The following is a 22,288-nucleotide window of genomic DNA, read 5'->3' as shown; positions in this document are numbered from 1 at the left end:
GTGTATATGTGTGTATACTGGCAGTGTTGTATATGTGTATACTGGCAGTGTTATATATGTGTATATGTGTATACTGGCAGTGTTATATATGTGTATATGTGTGTATACTGGCAGTGTTATATATGTGTATATGTGTATACTGGTAGTGTTATATATGTGTATATGTGTGTACTGGCAGTGTTATATATGTGTATACTGGCAGTGTTATATATGTGTATACTGGCAGTGTTATATATGTGTATATGTGTATACTGGTAGTGTTATATATGTGTATATGTGTATACTGGCAGTGTTATATATATTTATGTGTATACTGGCAGTGTTATATATGTGTATATGTGTATACTGGCAGTGTTATATATGTGTATATGTGTATCCTGGCAGTGTTATATATGTGTGTATACTGGCAGTGTTATATATGTGTATATGTGTATACTGGCAGTGTTATATATGTGTATATGTGTGTATACTGGCAGTGTTGTATATGTGTATATGTGTATACTGGTAGTGTTATATATGTGTATATGTGTGTACTGGCAGTGTTATATATGTGTATACTGGCAGTGTTATATATGTGTATACTGGCAGTGTTATATATGTGTATATGTGTATACTGGCAGTGTTATATATATTTATGTGTATACTGGCAGTGTTATATATGTGTATATGTGTATACTGGCAGTGTTATATATGTGTATATGTGTATCCTGGCAGTGTTATATATGTGTGTATGTGTATACTGGCAGTGTTATATATGTGTGTATACTGGCAGTGTTATATATGTGTATATTTGTATACTGGTAGTGTTATATATGTGTATACTGGCAGTGTTATATATGTATATATGTGTATACTGGCAGTGTTATATATGTGTATATGTGTATACTGGCAGTGTTATATATGTGTATATGTGTATACTGGCAGTGTTATATATGTGTATATGTGTATACTGGCAGTGTTATATATGTGTATACTGGCAGTGTTATATATGTGTATATGTGTGTATACTGGCAGTGTTATATATATATGTATATATGTGTATCCTGGCAGTGTTATATATGTGTATACTGGCAGTGTTATATATGTGTATGTGTGTATACTGGCAGTGTTATATATATATATATATGTATATATGTGTATACTGGCAGTGTTATATATGTGTATATGTGTATACTGGCAGTGTTATATATGTGTATATATATATATATATGTGTATCCTGGCAGTGTTATATATGTGTATATGTGTGTATACTGGCAGTGTTATATATGTGTATATGTGTGTATACTGGCAGTGTTATATATGTGTATATGTGTGTATCCTGGCAGTGTTATATATGTGTATACTGGCAGTGTTATATATGTGTATATGTGTGTATACTGGCAGTGTTATATATGTGTATATGTGTGTATCCTGGCAGTGTTATATATGTGTATACTGGCAGTGTTATATATGTATATATGTGTATCCTGGCAGTGTTATGTTATGCTGTATAGAGGTTACGAGGCCTTTGCATTACTGTGAGTTTAAATAAATTCTGTGGCCGACCACCCTCCAGCAAAGCGTTGTGTCTGCCTGCTGTCCCGCTGACTCCTCTGAATCCTCTGATCCCGCTGACTCCTCTGACTCCTCTGACTCCTCTGACTCCTCTGATCCTGCTGACTCCTCTGATCCCACTGACCCCTCTGATCCCTCTGATCCCTCTGATCCCTCTGACTCCTCCTATTTTGCTGATGTCATTGATTCCACTGATCCTGCTTATCCCACCAATTCTCCTGACGCCGCTGATCATAGATTCCCCTGATGTGACTGATCCTGTTGATCTCACTGATTCTGCTGATGCCAGAAATCCCGCTGATCCCAGGCAATCACAGGTGTGTATGAGGAGGCGGAGGTCACATGACCGCTCATGTGTAGATACAACAGGTATGGAATAAAATTATTATCGCATCTGTAACATTTTATATCTTTATTTTTCCGCACAATAAAAAACAAACATCGCAAAGATGGAGGATGCGGCAGGAGGCGGGGTTATGGGGTGGGACGCATGATCTGGTGACACAGTCCCCCCACCCTTGATACCCCAGTCCCCCGCAATTCTCCCTTGGATACCTAACGCCCCCCGCACAATCCCGCACCAATCCCCTGGTAATAGCCCCCCCTGCATAATCGCTTACCGCTATTCCTTCCCCCCACAATCCCCCACCGATATTTCCCCCCCCCCCACAATCCCCCACCGATATTCCCCCCCACAATCCCCCACCGATATTCCCCCCCCCCCCCACAATCCACCACCGATATTCCCCCACGATACCCCATCCCCCCCGCATAATCCCCCACAATAAACACACAGGGCTACTTTCTTACAAAAACAGCGCCCCCCTGTCCTCAGGTGCAAGATTACAACTCATCAAAACTTAGCTGTAACCCACCACCACCACCACCAGATCTGAAGACAGGAGGAAGAAAGCAGCTGCACTGCACTAAGCCTGGATAATCCCTTTATGGCTACATGGCGATTCCTGGTCATACAACCAAAAGACCCCTTCTGCCGTCTGATCACGTGACCATCACTCAAGTGAATGAGTTCGTCTGCAACCCACAAGTGCCACAACCTCACTCCGTATGTGATCTGCTCCTCCTAGCATAAGGCCTAAGGTGATCTTCACCGACCACTTCATTCTCTTCATTTTCACCGATGACTTCATCCTCCACCATCTTCACCAATGACTTCATCCTCCACTATCTTCACCGACCACTTCATTCTCTTCATCTTCACCGATGACTTCATCCTCCACCATCTTCACCGATGACTTCATCCTCCACCATCTTTACCGACCACTTCATTCTCTTCATCTTCACCGATGACTTCATCCTCCACCATCTTCACCAATGACTTCATCCTCCACCATCTTCACCGACCACTTCATTCTCTTCATCTTCACCGATGACTTCATCCTCCACCATCTTCACCAATGACTTCATCCTCCACCATCTTTACCGACCACTTCATTCTCTTCATCTTCACCGATGACTTCATCCTCCACCATCTTCACCGATGACTTCATCCTCCACTATCTTCACCAATGACTGCATTCTCCACCATCTTCACCAACCATTTCATTCTCCACCATCTTCACAGAAGACTTCATTCTCTTCATCTTCACAGATGACTTCCTTCTCCACCATCTTCACCGATGACTTCATCCTCCACCATCTTCACCGATTACATTATCCTCCACCATCTTCACCGATTACATTATCCTCCACCATCTTCACCGATGACTTTATCCTCCACCATCTCCACCGATTACATTATCCTCCACCATCTTCAACGATGACTTTATCCTCCACCATCTTCACCGATGACTTCATCCTCCACCATTTTCATCAATGACATTATCCTACACCATCTTCACCGATGACTTCATTTTCCACCATCTTCACCGATGACTTCATTCTCCTTATCTTCACCGATGACTTCATCCTCCACCATCTTCACCAATGACATTATCCTCCACCATTTTCACTGATGACTTCATTCTCCACCATCTTCACTGATGACTTCATTCTCCACCATCTTCACTGATGACTTCATTCTCCACCATCTTCACTGATGACTTCATTCTCCACCATCTTCACTGATGACTTCATTCTCCACCATCTAAACTGATGACTTCATTCTCCACCATCTTCACTGATGACTTCATTCTCCACCATCTTCACTGATGACTTCATTCTCCACCATCTTCATGACTTGCTCAGAGGAACAGAGAAATATTAAAAGATAAAAGTAAGAAATGTCAATGCAGAATATCATCCCAGCTTCAAGCTGTGATCATCCTGCCGGGAAGGGGGGGGGGGGACCCAAGAATCCTTCTCATGGCGCATTCATCATTTTGTGGAAGGAGAGGAAGGGTTGTCCCCATGATTTATTAGGGTCCATTCACACGTACAGGGTTCATGCAGTGTTCCATCAGTTAGTTACATTGATATCTGCTGCAGATCCTGTACATGTGAACCGACCCTTAGAATGGTTATAAGACCCAGTAACCTCTGAGTTTCGTCCATGGTGAGGTCTGCTGGTTCCAATATCCTGAGGAGCTGATGGAATCCATGGGGGGGAGCAGAGCTGTGATGGAGTCAGAGGAGGGGTGGAGGTGACTGGCCTGCTATCTATTCATCGGCATATTCATATAGACCTTCCTGTCATCTGGAAGATAGAAGAAAAGACCCGTCATTCAGTCCATCACCGCACAACCACATGGAGGTCACAACCAGAACAGCCAAGTCTAATCTAATACCCAAACTAGGGATGGTCCGAACCTGCGGAGGTTCGGGTTCGTATGAACCTGAACTCTCGGCAATGATTCCCACTGTCTGCCCGCTCCGTGGAGAGGGTGGATACAGCCAGAGGACCACCTGGAAAACTGGGATACAGCCATAGCCATAGGCTGTATCCCAGTTTTCCAGGCGGTCCTCCCGCTGTATCCACCCTCTCCACGGAGCGGGCAGACAGTGGGAATCATTGCCGAGAGTTCAGGTTCATACGAACCTGAACCTCCGCAGGTTCGGACCATCCCTAACCCAAACCCATCGAGGTATCAGTCCCAGGACCTGGTGCAGTATGAAGAGTGTTAGGCAGCAGCGTCCTCCCCATAGACTCTCATTGCTCCCGACTTAGATATTAGTGACCAGTTCCTGACCTACGTTATGTGAAATATGTAGGAAAATGGAGGCCACGCCCCTTCATCTAAGCCTTGCCCACTTATCTCAAATGGACAAAGGCACATTTTCTGTAACTTGCACAAAAATTTGTTAAATTTCTGTTCAGTCTTTATACATTCTGAGTCTGGTAACACCTGAAGATTTGCACCACAAAGATGAAACCAACCCAAAGGTAGAGAGACGGCCCTCACCGGCATTGTGGCGTCTCTGGAAGCTTTGCTTGGTGCAGTGATAAACCACCAGGATGATGACTCCTGTGAGGACAATGTCTCCAATCACCACTCCCACCAGGGTCGGGGTATCAATCCGGTAACACTCTCCGCAAGCTACACCTGTAAGACCCAAAGAGTTGATGAGGATGATGAGCAGGCCCTCAGGTGATCAGACCCGCAGTAGGTGACACCCCAGAGGGCCAAGAAGACAATGGGTGCTCCTATACCTACTCAGACAGGAATATCTGCCCCCAGAGGGTGGAACATATGGTGGAACTGGCGGCTTTCTGCTTTATTAACACATTGGTCCCAGAAAAGACTGAGAATCCCACAAGTTGGCCAGTATGGGCGTCTTTTTTGGAGCGATGTACAATAATGGTCTGTCTGGTTGGAAAGATCAGTGGGGAATCCATACATTAAACTTTATAGGGACAGTGGTACAGGACATTAGAGGGGACAGTGGTACAGGACATTAACGGACAGTGGTACAGTACATTAGAGGACAGTGGTACAGTACATTAGAGCACAGTGGTACAGTACATTAGAGGACAGTGGTATAGGACATTAGAGGGGACAGTGGTACAGTACATTAGAGGACAGTGGTATAGGACATTAGAGGGGACAGTGGTACAGTACATTAGAGAGGACAGTGGTACAGTACATTAGAGAGGATATTAAAGATTACATGATGATGATGATGGAGACAGTGGTGACAACCATCAGACAATACTTCCCTCCAGCAGGTAACTTACCTTGTTCCGGTAACATTAGATTAGAGGGGACAGTAGTACAGTACATTAGAGAGGACAGTGGTACAGTACATTAGAGAGGACAGTGGTACAGTACATTAGAGAGGACAGCGGTACAGTACATTAGAGAGGACAGCGGTACAGTACATTAGAGAGGACAGTGGTACAGTACATTAGAGAGGACAGTGGTACAGTACATTAGAGGACAGTGGTACAGTACATTAGAGAGGACAGTGGTACAGTACATTAGAGAGGACAGTGGTACAGTACATTAGAGAGGATATTAAAGATTACATGATGATGATGATGGAGACAGTGGTGACAACCATCAGACAATACTTCCCTCCAGCAGGTAACTTACCTTGTTCCGGTAACATTAGATTAGAGGGGACAGTAGTACAGTACATTAGAGAGGACAGTGGTACAGTACATTAGAGGACAGTGGTACAGTACATTAGAGAGGACAGCGGTACAGTACATTAGAGAGGACAGCGGTACAGTACATTAGAGAGGACAGTGGTACAGTACATTAGAGAGGACAGTGGTACAGTACATTAGAGAGGACAGTGGTACAGTACATTAGAGGACAGTGGTACAGTACATTAGAGAGGACAGTGGTACAGTACATTAGAGAGGACAGTGGTACAGTACATTAGAGAGGACAGTGGTACAGTACATTAGAGGACAGTGGTACAGTACATTAGAGGGGACAGTGGTACAGTACATTAGAGGGGACAGTGGTACAGTACATTAGAGAGGACAGCGGTACAGGACATTAGAGAGGACAGTGGTACAGTACATTAGAGGACAGTGGTACAGTACATTAGAGGGGGCAGTGGTACAGTACATTAGAGGACAGTGGTACAGTACATTAGAGGGGACAGTGGTACAGTACATTAGAGAGGACAGTGGTACAGTACATTAGAGGGGACAGTGGTACAGTACATTAGAGAGGACAGTAGTACAGTACATTAGAGAGGACAGTGGTACAGTACATTAGAGGACAGTGGTACAGTACATTAGAGAGGACAGTGGTACAGTACATTAGAGATGAAAGTGGTACAGTACATTAGAGGGGACAGTGGTACAGTACATTAGAGAGGACAGTGGTACAGTACATTAGAGAGGACAGTGGTACAGTACATTAGAGGGGACAGTGGTACAGTACATTAGAGAGGACAGTGGTACAGTACATTAGAGGACAGTGGTACAGTACATTAGAGGGGACAGTGGTACAGTACATTAGAGAGGACAGTGGTACAGTACATTAGAGGGGACAGTGGTACAGTACATTAGAGAGGACAGTAGTACAGTACATTAGAGAGGACAGTGGTACAGTACATTAGAGGACAGTGGTACAGTACATTAGAGAGGACAGTGGTACAGTACATTAGAGATGAAAGTGGTACAGTACATTAGAGGGGACAGTGGTACAGTACATTAGAGAGGACAGTGGTACAGTACATTAGAGGACAGTGGTACAGTACATTAGAGGGGACAGTGGTACAGTACATTAGAGAGGACAGTGGTACAGTACATTAGAGGACAGTGGTACAGTACATTAGAGAGGACAGTGATACAGTACATTAGAGAACAGCAGTACAGTACATTAGAGAAGACAGTGGTACAGTACATTAGAGAGGCCAGTGGTACAGTACATTAGAGGACAGTGGTACAGTACATTAGAGGGGACAGTGGTACAGTACATTAGAGAGGACAGTGGTACAGTACATTAGAGGGGACAGTGGTACAGTACATTAGAGAGGACAGTAGTACAGTACATTAGAGAGGACAGTGGTACAGTACATTAGAGGACAGTGGTACAGTACATTAGAGAGGACAGTGGTACAGTACATTAGAGATGAAAGTGGTACAGTACATTAGAGAGGACAGTGGTACAGTACATTAGAGGACAGTGGTACAGTACATTAGAGGGGACAGTGGTACAGTACATTAGAGGGGACAGTGGTACAGTACATTAGAGAGGACAGTGGTACAGTACATTAGAGGACAGTGGTACAGTACATTAGAGAGGACAGTGATACAGTACATTAGAGAACAGCAGTACAGTACATTAGAGAAGACAGTGGTACAGTACATTAGAGAGGCCAGTGGTACAGTACATTAGAGGGGACAGTGGTACAGTACATTAGAGGGGACAGTGGTACAGTACATTAGAGAGGACAGTGGTACAGTACATTAGAGGACAGTGGTACAGTACATTAGAGAGGACGGTGGTACAGTACATTAGAGAGGACGGTGGTACAGTACATTAGAGAGGACAGTGGTACAGTACATTAGAGAGGATATTAAAGATTACATGATGATGATGATGGAGACAGTGGTGACAACCATCAGACAATACTTCCCTCCAGCAGGTAACTTACCTTGTTCCGGTAACATTAGATTAGAGAGGACAGTGGTACAGCATATTAGAGGGGACAGTGGTACAGTACATTAGAAGACAGTGGTACAGTACATTAGAGAGGACAGTGGTACAGTACATTAGAGGACAGTGGTACAGTACATTAGAGAGGACAGTGGTACAGTACATTAGAGGGGACAGTGGTACAGTACATTAGAGGGGACAGTGGTACAATACATTAGGGAAGGACAGTGGTACAGTACATTAGAGAGGACAGTGGTACAGTACATTAGAGAGGACAGCGGTACAGTACATTAGAGAGGACAGTGGTACAGTACATTAGAGGACAGTGGTACAGTACATTAGAGAGGACAGCGGTACAGTACATTAGAGAGGACAGTGGTACAGTACATTAGAGGACAGTGGTACAGTACATTAGAGGGGACAGTGGTACAGTACAATAGAGGGGACAGTGGTACAGTACATTAGAGAGGACAGTGGTACAGTACATTAGAGAGGACAGCGGTACAGGACATTAGAGAGGACAGCGATACAGTATATTAGAGGACAGTGGTACAGTACATTAGAGAGGACGGTGGTACAGTACATTACAGAGGACGGTGGTACAGTACATTAGAGGACAGAGGTACAGTATATTAGAGAGGACAGCGATACAGTATATTAGAGGACAGTGGTACAGTACATTAGAGAGGACGGTGGTACAGTACATTACAGAGGACGGTGGTACAGTACATTAGAGAGGACAGAGGTACAGTACATTAGAGAGGACAGCGGTACAGTACATTAGAGAGGACAGCGATACAGTATATTAGAGGACAGTGGTACAGTACATTAGAGAGGACAGAGGTACAGTACATTAGAGAGGACAGCGGTACAGTACATTAGAGGGGACAGTGGTACAGTACATTAGAGGACAGTGGCACAGTACATTAGAGGGGACAGTGGTACAGTACATTAGAGGACAGTGGTACAGTACATTAGAGAGGACAGTGGTACAGTACATTAGAGGGGACAGTGGTACAGTACATTAGAGGGGACAGTGGTACAGTACATTAGAGAGGGCAGTGGTACAGTACATTAGAGAGGACAGAGGTACAGTACATTAGAGAGGACAGTGGTACAGTACATTAGAGGACAGTGGTACAGTACATTAGAGGAGACAGTGGTACAGAACATTAGAGGAGACAGCGGTACAGTACATTAGAGGAGAGTGGTACAGTACATTAGAGGAGACAGCGGTACAGTACATTAGAGGACAGCGGTACAGTACATTAGAGGACAGTGGTACAGTACATTAGAGGACAGTGGTACAGTACATTAGAGAGGACAGTGGTACAGTACATTAGAGGACGGTGGTACAGTACATTAGAGAGGACAGTGGTACAGTACATTAGAGAGGACAGTGGTACAGTACATTAGAGGACAGTGGTACAGAACATTAGAGAGGACAGTGGTACAGTACATTAGAGGGGACAGTGGTACAGTACATTAGAGGACAGTGGTACAGTACATTAGAGGGGACAGTGGTACAGTACATTAGAGAGGATATTAAAGATTACATGATGATGACGGAGACAGTGGTGACAACCATCAGACAATACTTCCCTCCAGCAGGTAACTTACCTTGTTCCGGGGTGGAGGCCAATCCTGAAAGAGAAGAGATACAAGGTCAGGACTCTGCAGCCGTCATCCACACTGTTGTGATACCTATTATATAGCCTGCAGTATAAAGCATGGAGGCTGTCAGTCTGGCTGCCATGACTATGTCTAGGATACATTTACAGTTATTGTGGATGCTCCCAGCATGCACTGCCTTACTGCCCATCATCTATATGTATACTGTAGCAGATATGTTTACAGCAGAGGATTTATATCCATGTTGTGGGAGTCCAGGAGGCGGAGACATTGTCTGCTCTTATACAGGGATATCTGTCAATCATTTAGTGGGAAGGCTCCCTGGAATCCTAAAGGGGAACGCCGGATAAGAAAAACTTGTTTTCTATTAAAAGTACATTAAAAGTTATATAGATGTGTCTGTATAATGTATTACCGTATCTGTGCGGTTCTGCCACACTGGTAGCTGAGAGAAATCCAGGAAGTGAAGAAAAATGGCCTCTTTGCCAATCCACATTGTCTCCTGTTCCCTCTGCTCTCCCACCTTAGGAGACAAATCCTCCATGCCTCTGTCTCACATGGTGTGTGTTTGCTGAGCACAGGCTGATGATGCAGACAGGGGGCGGGGTGTGATGTCACAGGAGGCGGGGCTGGATCCCCCAATCCCCTGAGTGATTCACCATCTCTGTCCGGCCAGAAGCAGCTGCAGCACTAATTTTACTGATTGTGATGGATGGGGGACTGTGATGATCACATGAGGATTCTCCTTCTCTCCATTCTAGTTGGATTCTCCTTCTCTCCATTCTAGTTGGATTCTCCTTCTCTCCATTCTAGTTGCCCCCTCCGGCCACAAGATCGGCACCATCTTGACTGACTAAGATGAGGGGGACAATGCCTACCATGCTACTTTCCCAACACATGCCGGGGGTGAGCATACTTGTACACCGGAATATTACTGAACTGAAATCCGTAATAGATGCGGAGGACAGGTTTGTCTATACTGTGGGGTCCATCATGTCAGATGTCACTATTGCTGTCTATATCCCCCTCCCCCCCCCCAGTCACTATTGCTGTCTATATCCCCCTCCCCCCCAGTCACTATTGCTGTCTATATCCCCCTCCCCCCCAGTCACCATTGCTGTCTATATCCCCCTCCCCCCCAGTCACTATTGCTGTCTTTATCCCCCTCCCCCCCAGTCACTATTGCTATCTATATCCCCCTCCCCCCCAGTCACCATTGCTGTCTATATCCCCCTTACTCCCAGTGTGCTGAGATCCCTTTATAATTTTATGCCATTGGTTCCTGAGCCTCCGGCATGGATCCTGGGGGGTTCCTGTAATGATATTCGGCTGCATGGACATCCTCTCGGTTACCCTGTTCCCGCACCACAATGGCGGACTTATCTGACTTGAGGTGAGTATCCTCCTGCTACTCAGCCTGACATGGGCAATGCTCTTATGGATCCATCCCTGGCAGATGTGGGATACTATCTAACAAACTAAGGGCCCTATTACACGGACAGATTTTCCCCTTCGACATGACAGCACCACCAGAGAGAGGGACTCCGCCCCCAGGGACAGGAAACCTGGAGAGACAAAAGAGTGGGGCCTCCTCTCCATCATCAGTGGTCTCCTGTTCCTGATGGGAGATCTGGAGCGGGACGGAGTTTGTCCTGTGGTTATATCCTTTAAGGGCTGGAGCTCCCCCTCTCCCTGGGGCTCCCGCGGATCGGTTTGCCGGGGGATGCTCGCGTGGTCTGCACCATCTCTATGCTGGAAACCATATCCTGTGGGGCTGCTGGTCCGGAGTTCTCCGTTTCTCTTTGTGGGAAAGTCTTATTTGGGTTGGATGAAGTGGACTCTTTGGTTAAAGAAGTCCGTTCCACCATGAAGTTGGAAGATCAGAAGGAACTGAAGTCGGTTCAGGATATAATGTTTGGACGTTAAGAAAAACGGACGGGTGTTCCCGGTGCATAAGAACGTCTCTTCCCAGATCCTAAAAGAATGGGCTAAACCTGATAGAATTTAATTCCCAGAGCGGTAAAAAGGAAGTGCCCATTTAATGCCACTGACAATCCCTCCTGGCATCGTCCTCCTAAGATTGATGTTTCCATCGCTAAAGTGTCTAAAAAATCTTCCTTGCCTTTTGAGCATTTGGGGTTTTTAAAAGACCCCCCAGGCGGAAGGTTTTCTTAGAAGATCTTGGGAAGCCGCCACTGGTTCCTTTTAAACCCAACCTGGCTGGCACCTGTGCGGCAAGATCTATCTTAGGGTACTATTACACGGAACGATAATCTGCCGAATCGACCCGATTCGGCCGATTATCGTTCCGTGTACTAAAGACAACGATCAGCCGATGAGCGTTGTCATCGGCTGATCGTTGATATAAGTTCAGACCTATAATCGTCGGGCGCCGACCGTGCACCGCTACGTGTAATAGCGGTGCGCGGCCGACGCTGACGATTAGCAAAGAAGAATACATACCCAGTCCATGGTCCAGGGTTCCTCTTCCTCAGAGCTTCTTACCGGGTCCCGGGCGCTCCGGCTTCTCATCGGCCTGTGTCAGCTGACAGGCCCCTCGGCCAATCACAGGCCGGAACCGCCGCAGCCAGTGATTGGCCGAGCGGCCTGTCAGCAGAGACAAGCCGCTGTGAAGCTGAAGTGCGTGGACCCGGGGAGAAGTTAAGAAGAAGAGGAACCCTGGACCATGGATTAGGTATGTATACAGTTTAAACAAAGGCTGCAAGGACATCGGTAACGATGTCCCTGCAGCCCTTGCTTAACGATTATCGGCCCGTGTAATAGGCCAAGTAAACGGGCAACGATCTAGCAGATCGTCGCTCGTTTACAGGTATTATCGGGCCCCCATCGGCCCGTGTAATACCACCCTCTGGTTATCCACTTTAGAGGATGGGTTTAAGGATTCTGCAGGAAACCTTCTGGCTTCTCTGCCGCTCCTGGAAAATCAGCGGCTTTTCTGGCTGATTCATCTGTTGATGCTTTGAGATTTCCAGCCAGGTCAGTAGCCCTTTCATACTCAGCCGGGTGCGCTATCTGGGCGGGTGATGCAGCTGCTAAAGCCAAACTTTGTGCCATAACCTGTGAGGGAAATTTCCTCTTTGGGCCTGTGTTATTGGAGAAAGCTGGGGATAAAAAGAAGGTTTTTCCCTCCTTCCCAGTTTAGACCGTATCGGTCCTTTTGAGGCCAGAGTAGAAGAAGTTTTTGCAAAAGAGGCTCAGACACATCAACGGGGGGGGTAGGGGAACCAACAAGTCGAAGGGGTTCCTCTTTCCCAACAAATCTGATGGTAACAAAAAATCTTCCTCCCAGTGATGCCAGGGAACGAGGGGGGGGAGGCTGCGCCAGTTCTTTCAGGAGTGGGAAAAGATCTGTGGAAGCTCCTGGGTTCTTCAGTATGTTCAAGATGGCCTAAGTGTCGGTTTTGTTTTCCTGTCACCCACCTGTTTTATGGTCACAAAAATTCACTTGGGGGAGAGGGGCAAAAATCCTTAGAGATAGAAGTCCTCTCTCTAATAGACAAAAATGTGCCGGTTCCTGTCCCACATAGGTCTAGGGTTTTACTCAAATCTTTTACTCAGTCTTACCGGATTATCATAAATCTAAAGCCCCTGAACAGATATTTAAGATATCAAAAGTTCAAAATGGAGACCATAAATCTCCTTACAAAATGGTCTCAATAGACTTAAAAGACGCTTACCTGGATGTGCCCATTCCCCCCGACTTTCACAAATTCCTGAGGATTGCCATTTGGATAGACAAGAAGCTTTTACTGCTGCCATTTCCGTCCCTTCCATTTGCATCGCTATTGCTTCCGGAGTCTTCCCACAAATGGTGGCAGAAATGGCAGCCCATATAGGAGAAGGACAAGGTCTGCTCATTCCCTACTTGGACGATTTTTTGTTGGTTGCTGGTTCTGAGCAGAAGTTACTCATAGATGGAACTCCGCCATACTGAAAAAGCTCAGTTGGATTGTGAATTATGAGAAATCTTCTTTCTATCCAGCTCGGCAAAAGAAGTTTCTGGGAATTATTCTGAACTCTGCATGTCAAAGAAAATCGGCAGTGATGGCGGTCTCTCAAAAGCCTTAGGCTCCAATCAGGAGAGGTATGTCTTCAATAGGCTGGCGTACAGCTTCCATACCTGCAGTTCCCTGGGCCCAGATCCATTCTAGGCCTCTACAGTCAGAGTTACTGAATAAATACGAGTTCTCCTCCGGGATTAGATAAGCAGATTCTTAGCTCTTGCCAAACTTTAGACGCCTCTCTTGGTGCTTAGACAGTAGTCACCTCCCTGCGGGGCTTAGCTGGGTAGCTTTAGTCCCTATAGTCCTTACAACGGTGGCTAGTCCTAGAGGTTGGGGGGGCCCACTTGGATGATCTCAATTTTCAGGGGGTCTGGGATGAGACTTTGAGACAAGTGGTCCGAGTTTTCAGCTGTTAGAAGCCCTGCATGCTGCTCCTGTGCATATTGGAGATCCAGATGTAAAGATCATGTCCGATAACTCCACTATGGTAGCAATTCTCAACAGACAGGGTACGACCAGAAGCCCCCCACTGTTAGGGTCCTATTACACAGACCGATCTGCTAGATCGGCGCTCGTTTACTGGGCCTATTACACGGCCCGATAATCGTTTAACAAGGGCTGCAGGGACATCGTTACCGATGTCCTTGCAGCCCTTGCTTAAACTTCATACATCCCCTGTCCAGGGTGCAGGGCTCCTCTTGCGGTCCGCTTCTCCCCGGGTCCTGCGCGCTGCAGCTCCAGAGTGGCCTGTCTGAGCTGACAGGCCGCTCAGCCAATCACTGTTCACTTCGGTCCCGGCCTGTGATTGGCTCAGTGGCCTGTCAGCTAAGACAGGCCACTCTGAAGCTGCAGCGTGCAGGACCCGGGGAGAAGCGGACCGCAAGGGGAGCCCTGCAGCCTGGACAGGGGATGTATGCACTTTGCATATCGTCAGCCGCCGGCCGTGCACTGCTATTACACGTAGCGGTGCGTGGTAAGTGCCCGACAATTATAAGTCAGAACCTATATCAGCGATCAGCCGATGATCATTGTCATCGGCTGATTGTTGTGTTTATTACACGGCCCGATAATCGGCCAGATAGGACCGTGTAATAGTAGCCTTAGATTTAGCTTAAAAAGATTTTTCTATTTGCAGAATAAAACCTATTGAGCCTCACAACTGTTCATCTCAAAGGAACTCTACATTTCCTGATCTGCACCAGGGTGAGTGGCAATTAAATCCAGAGGTATCCAGAAGGATTGTAGATCTGTGGGGACTACCACTCATCTCTGTGCCACAAGAACCAATCACCAAGTCAGTCGGTCCTTCTCCCTGTCCTGCGGACCGACCACTAGCAATGGATGCTCTAGCCCAGGTATGGTCGGATGGTCGGACGGTCTGATGTTTGCCTTTCCTCCATTTGCACTAATACCCCCGGGGTGATCAAGAAAATCAGACAGGAGAAGGTCCATCTAATCCTGATAGCTCCATTCTGGCCTCGCAGGGCTTGGTTCTCCTGTCTCGGGGACCTGTCAGTAAGAGACTCTTGGGTTCTGCCCGATCATCCGGTCCTTCTCCTGCAGGGTCCCATCGGCCGCCCTCAGACAGCTGCACCTGACCGGCTTGGCACTTGAGAGGCTAATCCTTAAAGGGTCTTTCAGATGTAGTAATCACGACCCTACAGAAAAGCAGGAAGCCCATAACAGGTAAAAGCTACTTCCGTGTCTGGCTGGCCGCCGTTAATTTGTAGGACCTACCACGGTTAGTTTTGGTGGTCCTAATCTAGCCCAGATTTTAGAATTCTTGCAAAACGGTCTAGAAAAGGGCCTCAAGCCGGCTGCGCTGAAGGTGCATGTGTCCGCCTTCGGAGCTCGATGGAACCAGCCTTTAGTTAGACATCTTGGATTATTAGGTTTTTGGGGCCACCACAAAACTCTTTCCTAAAGAGTGGGATTTGAGTACAGGGCTCAGGGCTTTAAGCGGAGCTCCGTCTGAACCAATTAAGGCAGCAACTTTGAAGATCCGGACCCTTAAACCAGTCCTGTTAGTTGCCCTCACGTCAGCTAGACGGGTTAGCGAGTTGGTTGACCTTTCTTCAGCGGAGCCTTAGACGAAGATTCTCTCAGATGGGATCATTTTTATGCTGGATCCTTTCTACCTGAGCTACTTTCTAATTTCCACAGATCTCCGGACATAGTTCTGCCATCTTAGGAGAGCAGCGCTGACCCATCTGTCCGAGACCCCGAGTCTTACAGAGGACAGATCCTTATTTATTCAGTTTTCAGGGCAAAGAAAGGCAGTAAGGTATCGAGAGGTCCCTTAGCTAGATGGGGCAGGCAGGTGATTTGTCTGTGCTATTCCTCCTCTGTGCTATTCCTCCTCTGTGCTATTCCTCCTCTGTGCTATTCCTCCTCTGTGCTATTCTTCCTCTGTGCTATTCCTCCTCTGTGCTATTCCTCCTCTGTGCTATTCCTCCTCTGTGCTATTCCTCCTCTGTGCTATTCCTCCTCTGGCCTGTCTCCTCCACTGTCTCTCCTTCTACCAGGGCCGTTGCCATGTCCTGGGTGGAGAGAAGCCATACTCCTCTTGACCACATCTGCAAGGCAGCGCTCTGGTCTTCTTCACACACTATCGGTTGGACCTTTCAGACTCTTCTAGTCTATCTTTTGGGTGTAAGGTCTTACAAGCGGTGGTCCCCCCTAAGTCCATCTCTGGTACTCTCTCTGTGGTGCTGTCATGTCAAACAGGAAAACAGTAGCTACTCACCGGTAATGATGTTACCCCGAATACATGGCGGTGGAGGGCCCGGCCACTGAGGATGGCAGAGGAGGGCCCGCCCACTGAGGATGGCAGAGGAGGGCCCGCCCACTGAGGATGGCAGAGGAGGGCCCGTCCACTGAGGATGGCTGAGGAGGGCCCGCCCTTTTATCTCTCCCTGGGGGCGGAGTCCCTCTCTGGTGGCGCTGTCATGTACTATTATCGGTGAGTAACTACTGTTATCTGACCGATTACTGACGTGTCCGTCCATAGAGATCCTTATTCTTTTAAATTATCTTATTATCTATCTATATTACCACCAAAGAGGAGGATGCTGATCTTTCTCTTCCTGAGCGCACACGGGCTTGGAGGGTGAAGGAGCCGGAGGAGCGGAGTAGGCGCGGGAGGGCGGAGGAGCAGCCGTAGTAGGCGCGGGAGGGCGGAGGAGCAGCCGGAGTAGGCGCGGGAGGGCGGAGGAGCAGCCGGAGTAGGCGCGGGAGGGCGGAGGAGCAGCCGGAGTAGGCGCGGGAGGGCGGAGGAGCCGGAGGAGGCCCACGAGGGCGGTGGAGCTGGAGCCGGAGTAGGTGCGGGAGGGAGGAGGAGCCGGAGGAGGCCCACGAGGGCGGTGGAGCTGGAGCCGGAGTAGGTGCGGGAGGGCGGAGGAGCAGCTGGAGTAGGTCGGGGGGGGCGGAGGAGCCGGAGGAGTAGGCGCGGGAGGGCGGAGGAGCAGCTGGAGTAGGCGCGGGAGGGCGGAGGAGCAGCTGGAGTAGGCGCGGGAGGGCGGAGGAGCAGCCGGAGTAGGCGCGGGAGGGCGGAGGAGCCGGAGGAGGCCCACGAGGGCGGAGGAGCAGCTGGAGTAGGCGCGGGAGGGCGGAGGAGCTGGAGGAGGCGCGGGAGGGTGGAGGAGCAGCTGGAGTAGGCGCGGGAGGGCGGAGGAGCAGCTGGAGTAGGCGCGGGAGGGCGGAGGAGCAGCTGGAGTAGGCGCGGGAGGGCGGAGGAGCAGCTGGAGTAGGCGCGGGAGGGCGGAGGAGCCGGAGGAGGCCCACGAGGGCGGAGGAGCAGCTGGAGTAGGCGCGGGAGGGCGGAGGAGCTGGAGGAGGCGCGGGAGGGTGGAGGAGCAGCTGGAGTAGGCGCGAGAGGGCGGAGGAGCAGCTGGAGTAGGCGCGGGAGGGCGGAGGAGCAGCTGGAGTAGGCGCGGGAGGGCGGAGGAGCAGCTGGAGTAGGCGCGGGAGGGCGGAGGAGCTGGAGGAGTAGGCGCGGGAGGGCGGAGGAGCAGCTGGAGTAGGCGCAGGAGGGCGGAGGAACTGGAGGAGGCCCTGAAGCTGGTTCTGAAGGAGTGCTCCCCAGGGCTCGATGGCCTCTATTGTCTCTACAGTCTCTATAGTATCTACATTATTCCATCACCGCTTATAATAATTCAATAAAAAACTGACTGCAATCTTGCTCAACAGACAGTATCACACATAGTAAGCTTAGATACACAGCTCAGCAGACAGTATGTATCACACATAGTAAGCTTAGATACACAGCTTAGCAGACAGTATGTATCACACATGGTGAGCTTAGATACACAGCTCAGCAGACAGTATGTATCACACATAGTAAGCTTAGATACACAGCTTAGCAGACAGTATGTATCACACATGGTGAGCTTAGATACACAGCTCAGCAGACAGTAGGCCCTATGTAGCAGGGTCTGCTCTATATAATAGCTCAGTATGGTTATTACAGTCCCCCCCCATACTGACAGGAAACCTGCGGTTATACCCCCCAGGAAGTGACAGTCCCTCATGTATCACCGCAGTGTATCCGAGCTCACATAGAGGATGACAACACTGTGCATGAATCCCTGCAACTGGATTACATAGGACAGGCTTAGATACCCAGATCTCAGGGCTTAGATACCCAGCTCTCAGGGCTTAGATACAGGACAGGGCGCTGTAGGTCACATGAAGCTGCATAGAAAATCACAATGTACAATGTCTGTGGGGGAGGAAGAAGAGGAGCAGGAGGAGGAGGAGGAATGTGTGAGGGTGAGAGACTCCTGAGGTGCAGAGTGTATCCTGAAGACTGTCAGCACCCCGCACAGGAGACTGACCCCCCCAAACCAACGCCCCCCCCCGCACAGGAGACTGACCCCCCCAAACCAAGGCCCCCCCCCGCACAGGAGACTGACCCCCCCAAACAAACGCCCCCCCCCCCCGCACAGGAGACTGACCCCCCCAAACCAAGGCCCCCCCCCGCACAGGAGACTGACCCCCCCAAACCAACGCCCCCCCCCCCCGCACAGGAGACTGCCCCCCCCCGCACAGGAGACTGCCCCCCCCCAAACCAAAGCCCCCCCCCCCGCACAGGAGACTGACCCCCCAAACCAACGCCCCCCCCCCCGCACAGGAGATTGACCCCCCCCGCACAGGAGACTGACCCCCCCAAACCAACGCCCCCCCCCCCCGCACAGGAGACTGACCCCCCCCCCCCCCCCGCACAGGAGACTGACCCCCCCAAACCAAGGCCCCCCCCCCGCACAGGAGACTGACCCCCCCCCCCGCACAGGAGACTGACCCCTCCCCCACACAGGAGACTGACCCCCCCAAACCAAGGCCCCCCCCGCACAGGAGACTGACCCCCCCAAACCAACGCCCCCCCCGCACAGGAGACTGACCCCCCCAAACCAAGCCCCCCCCCGCACAGGAGACTGACCCCCCCAAACCAACGCCCCCCCCCCCGCACAGGAGACTGACCCCCCAAACCAAGGCCCCCCCCGCACAGGAGACTGACCCCCCCCAAAAACCAACGCCCCCCCCCCGCACAGGAGACTGCCCCCCCCCCGCACAGGAGACTGCCCCCCCCCCAAACCAAAGCCCCCCCCCAAACCAAAGCCCCCCCCCCCGCACAGGAGACTGACCCCCCCAAACCAACGCCCCCCCCCCCCCCGCACAGGAGATTGACCCCCCCGCACAGGAGACTGACCCCCCCAAACCAACGCCCCCCCCCCCCCCGCACAGGAGACTGACCCCCCCCCCCCCCGCACAGGAGATTGACCCCCCCGCACAGGAGACTCCCCCCCCCCCCCCCGCACAGGAGACTGACCCCCCCAAACCAACGCCCCCCCCCAGCCAAACCAACGCCTCCCCCCAAACTAACGCCCCCCCCCACCGCACAGGAGACTGCCCCCACAAAACCCAACGCTGTAGTGTAATGCCGCACATTCACCGGCAGCTGTACAGGCCACAAGATGGCGGTAATATCACATCAGACTCCGAATACACTGCACAGACCCTGGGGGAGGTAACATGGTGTTACATAGGACTGCAGGTGACTACTATATTATCTGTGGTGTTACATAGGACTGCAGGTGACTACTACATTATCTGTACTCAGAGATATCACTGTGTTATCTGTGCTGTTACATAGGACTGCAGGTGACTACTACATTATCTGTACTCAGAGCTATCACTGTGTTATCTGTGGTGTTACATAGGACTGCAGGTGACTACTACATTATCTGTACTCAGAGCTATCACTGTGTTATCTGTAGGGGTTACATAGGACTGCAGGTGACAGCTACTACATTATCTGTACTCGGAGATATCACTGTGTTATCTGTGGTGTTACATAGGACTGCAGGTGACGTCTACTACATTATCTGTACTCAGAGATATCACTGTGTTATCTGTGGTGTTACATAGGACTGCAGGTGACATCTACTACATTATCTGTACTCAGAGATATCACTGTGTTATCTCTGCTGTTACATAGGACTGCAGGTGACATCTACTACATTATCTGTACTCGGAGATATCACTGTGTTATCTGTGGTGTTACATAGGACTGCAGGTGACAGCTACTACATTATCTGTACTCAGAGATATCACTGTGTTATCTGTGGTGTTACATAGGACTGCAGGTGACTACTACATTATCTGTCCTCAGAGATATCACTGTGTTATCTCTGCTGTTACATAGGACTGCAGGTGACTACTACATTATCTGTCCTCAGAGATATCACTGTGTTATGTGGTGTTACATAGGACTGCAGGTGACATCTACTACATTATCTGTACTCAGAGATATCACTGTGTTATCTGTGCTGTTACATAGGACTGCAGGTGACATCTACTACATTATCTGTACTCAGAGATATCACTGTGTTATCTGTGCTGTTACATAGGACTGCAGGTGACAGCTACTACATTATCTGTACTCAGAGATATCACTGTGTTATCTGTGCTGTTACATAGGACTGCAGGTGACTACTACATTATCTGTATTCAGAGATATCACTGTGTTATCTGTGGTGTTACATAGGACTGCAGGTGACTACTACATTATCTGTACTCAGAGATATCACTGTGTTATCTGTGCTGTTACATAGGACTGCAGGTGACTACTAAATTATCTGTACTCAGAGATATCACTGTGTTATCTGTGCTGTTACATAGGACTGCAGGTGACTACTACATTATCTGTACTCAGAGCTATCACTGTGTTATCTGTGGTGTTACATAGGACTGCAGGTGACTACTACATTATCTGTACTCAGAGCTATCACTGTGTTATCTGTGGTGTTACATAGGACTGCAGGTGACATCTACTACAATATCTGTACTCGGAGATATCACTGTGTTATCTGTGCTGTTACATAGGACTGCAGGTAGTAAAATTCTCCTTACCCCCAGGGAGCCAGAAGAGGAGCGCGCACACGATGACATGCAGGGTCTCCATCATTGCCTCCTGTGCTGCGCTCTCTCCGCTCCCCCCGTTACCCTCACAGGACAGGATGTGGCGCTCTTCCCCTCTGTGGCCAATGAGGAGGCGGACTCTTCGCTCGCTGTGGGGACGGTGGAACTTCCTCTGTGGGTGACATCACTGAGCAGACTGCTGTCGTCTTCTAGTAGGTGGATGATTCTACGGGAGTGAATGACGGCATCGGGGAGATTCGCTCTTAAAGGGGCGGTTACCAAATTCGCTCTTAAAGGGACAGCATCAAAAGGGGCTCTTAAAGGGCTGGGGCCAAATTAGAGCTTAAAGTGATGGTACCAAGAGAGGAAAGTCAGGGCTACAGGGGCGCTCTTCTCTAGCACTATGTATTTCCCTAATGGTGCGTTTACACAGACAGATTTATCTGACAGATCTTTGAAGCCAAAGCCAGGAACAGACTATAAACAGAGATCAGGTCATAGAGATGATGGAACATCTTAGGTTCTATAGAACTTCAGCCTTGTCCATCCTGCATTAGATTCCTGATGCTCCCCGGTCCGGGAACCGCCTGGAATTCTGGGACACAGCCTAGGTAATATGGCGGTCTCCTCCTTCCCCATCGGGAATCAAATGCAGAAGGATCGACAAGGTTCGAGTTCTATAGAAAGACTGAGATTTCTCCTCTTTTATATTCATTCCTGTCTTTGGCTTAAAGTGCAACTATAATTTAAGAGACCAAAAAAATGAAATTCCACAAATAAAAAGCCCAGGTGTTCCCCTTTAAAAGGAGCCCTAACTTGTGTGGATATCCTGTGCGCCCGCTGAGGTGGGGGATCAGGTGATGGATGATGGGCGATCTGTGATGGATGATGGGCGATCTGTGATGACAATTAGCTGGGATACCTCTTTATATACTCCAGGGTTCTCCAACCTGTGCCTCTCCATAACTACAGCTCCCAGCATGCCCTGCTAGCCTTCATATGGCAGGAGATGATGGGAATTATCTATCTACCTTCTATCACATATCTGTCTAATATCTATCAGGCAGCACAAGGATGATAGGGTGACCTCCATTATACTTAGTAAAAGTTGCTGGGAAAGCTAGGTGACCTATTAT

General features: G+C 49.0%; 1 protein-coding gene across 1 annotated transcript; it reads right to left on the bottom strand.

Annotated features, from left to right (window-relative positions):
• Positions 1–3,791: 3,791 nt before the first annotated feature.
• HCST (hematopoietic cell signal transducer) lies at positions 3,792–21,298 on the bottom strand. Its single transcript, XM_069947635.1, has 4 exons — positions 21,144–21,298; positions 9,697–9,720; positions 4,918–5,058; positions 3,792–4,211 (listed from the first exon to the last, which is right to left on the bottom strand). Exons 1-4 carry the CDS (start codon positions 21,196–21,198, stop codon positions 4,171–4,173), a joined length of 261 nt encoding a protein of 86 aa, XP_069803736.1. The 5' UTR covers positions 21,199–21,298; the 3' UTR covers positions 3,792–4,170.
• Between the last annotated feature and the right edge of the window lie 990 nt (positions 21,299–22,288).

Source organism: Dendropsophus ebraccatus, chromosome 12 (genome assembly GCF_027789765.1).
Source record: "Dendropsophus ebraccatus isolate aDenEbr1 chromosome 12, aDenEbr1.pat, whole genome shotgun sequence".
Classification (NCBI taxonomy): Eukaryota; Metazoa; Chordata; class Amphibia; order Anura; family Hylidae; genus Dendropsophus; species Dendropsophus ebraccatus.
Note: the sequence above shows the minus strand (reverse complement) of the source record. Positions and strands in the feature narration are given on the sequence as shown.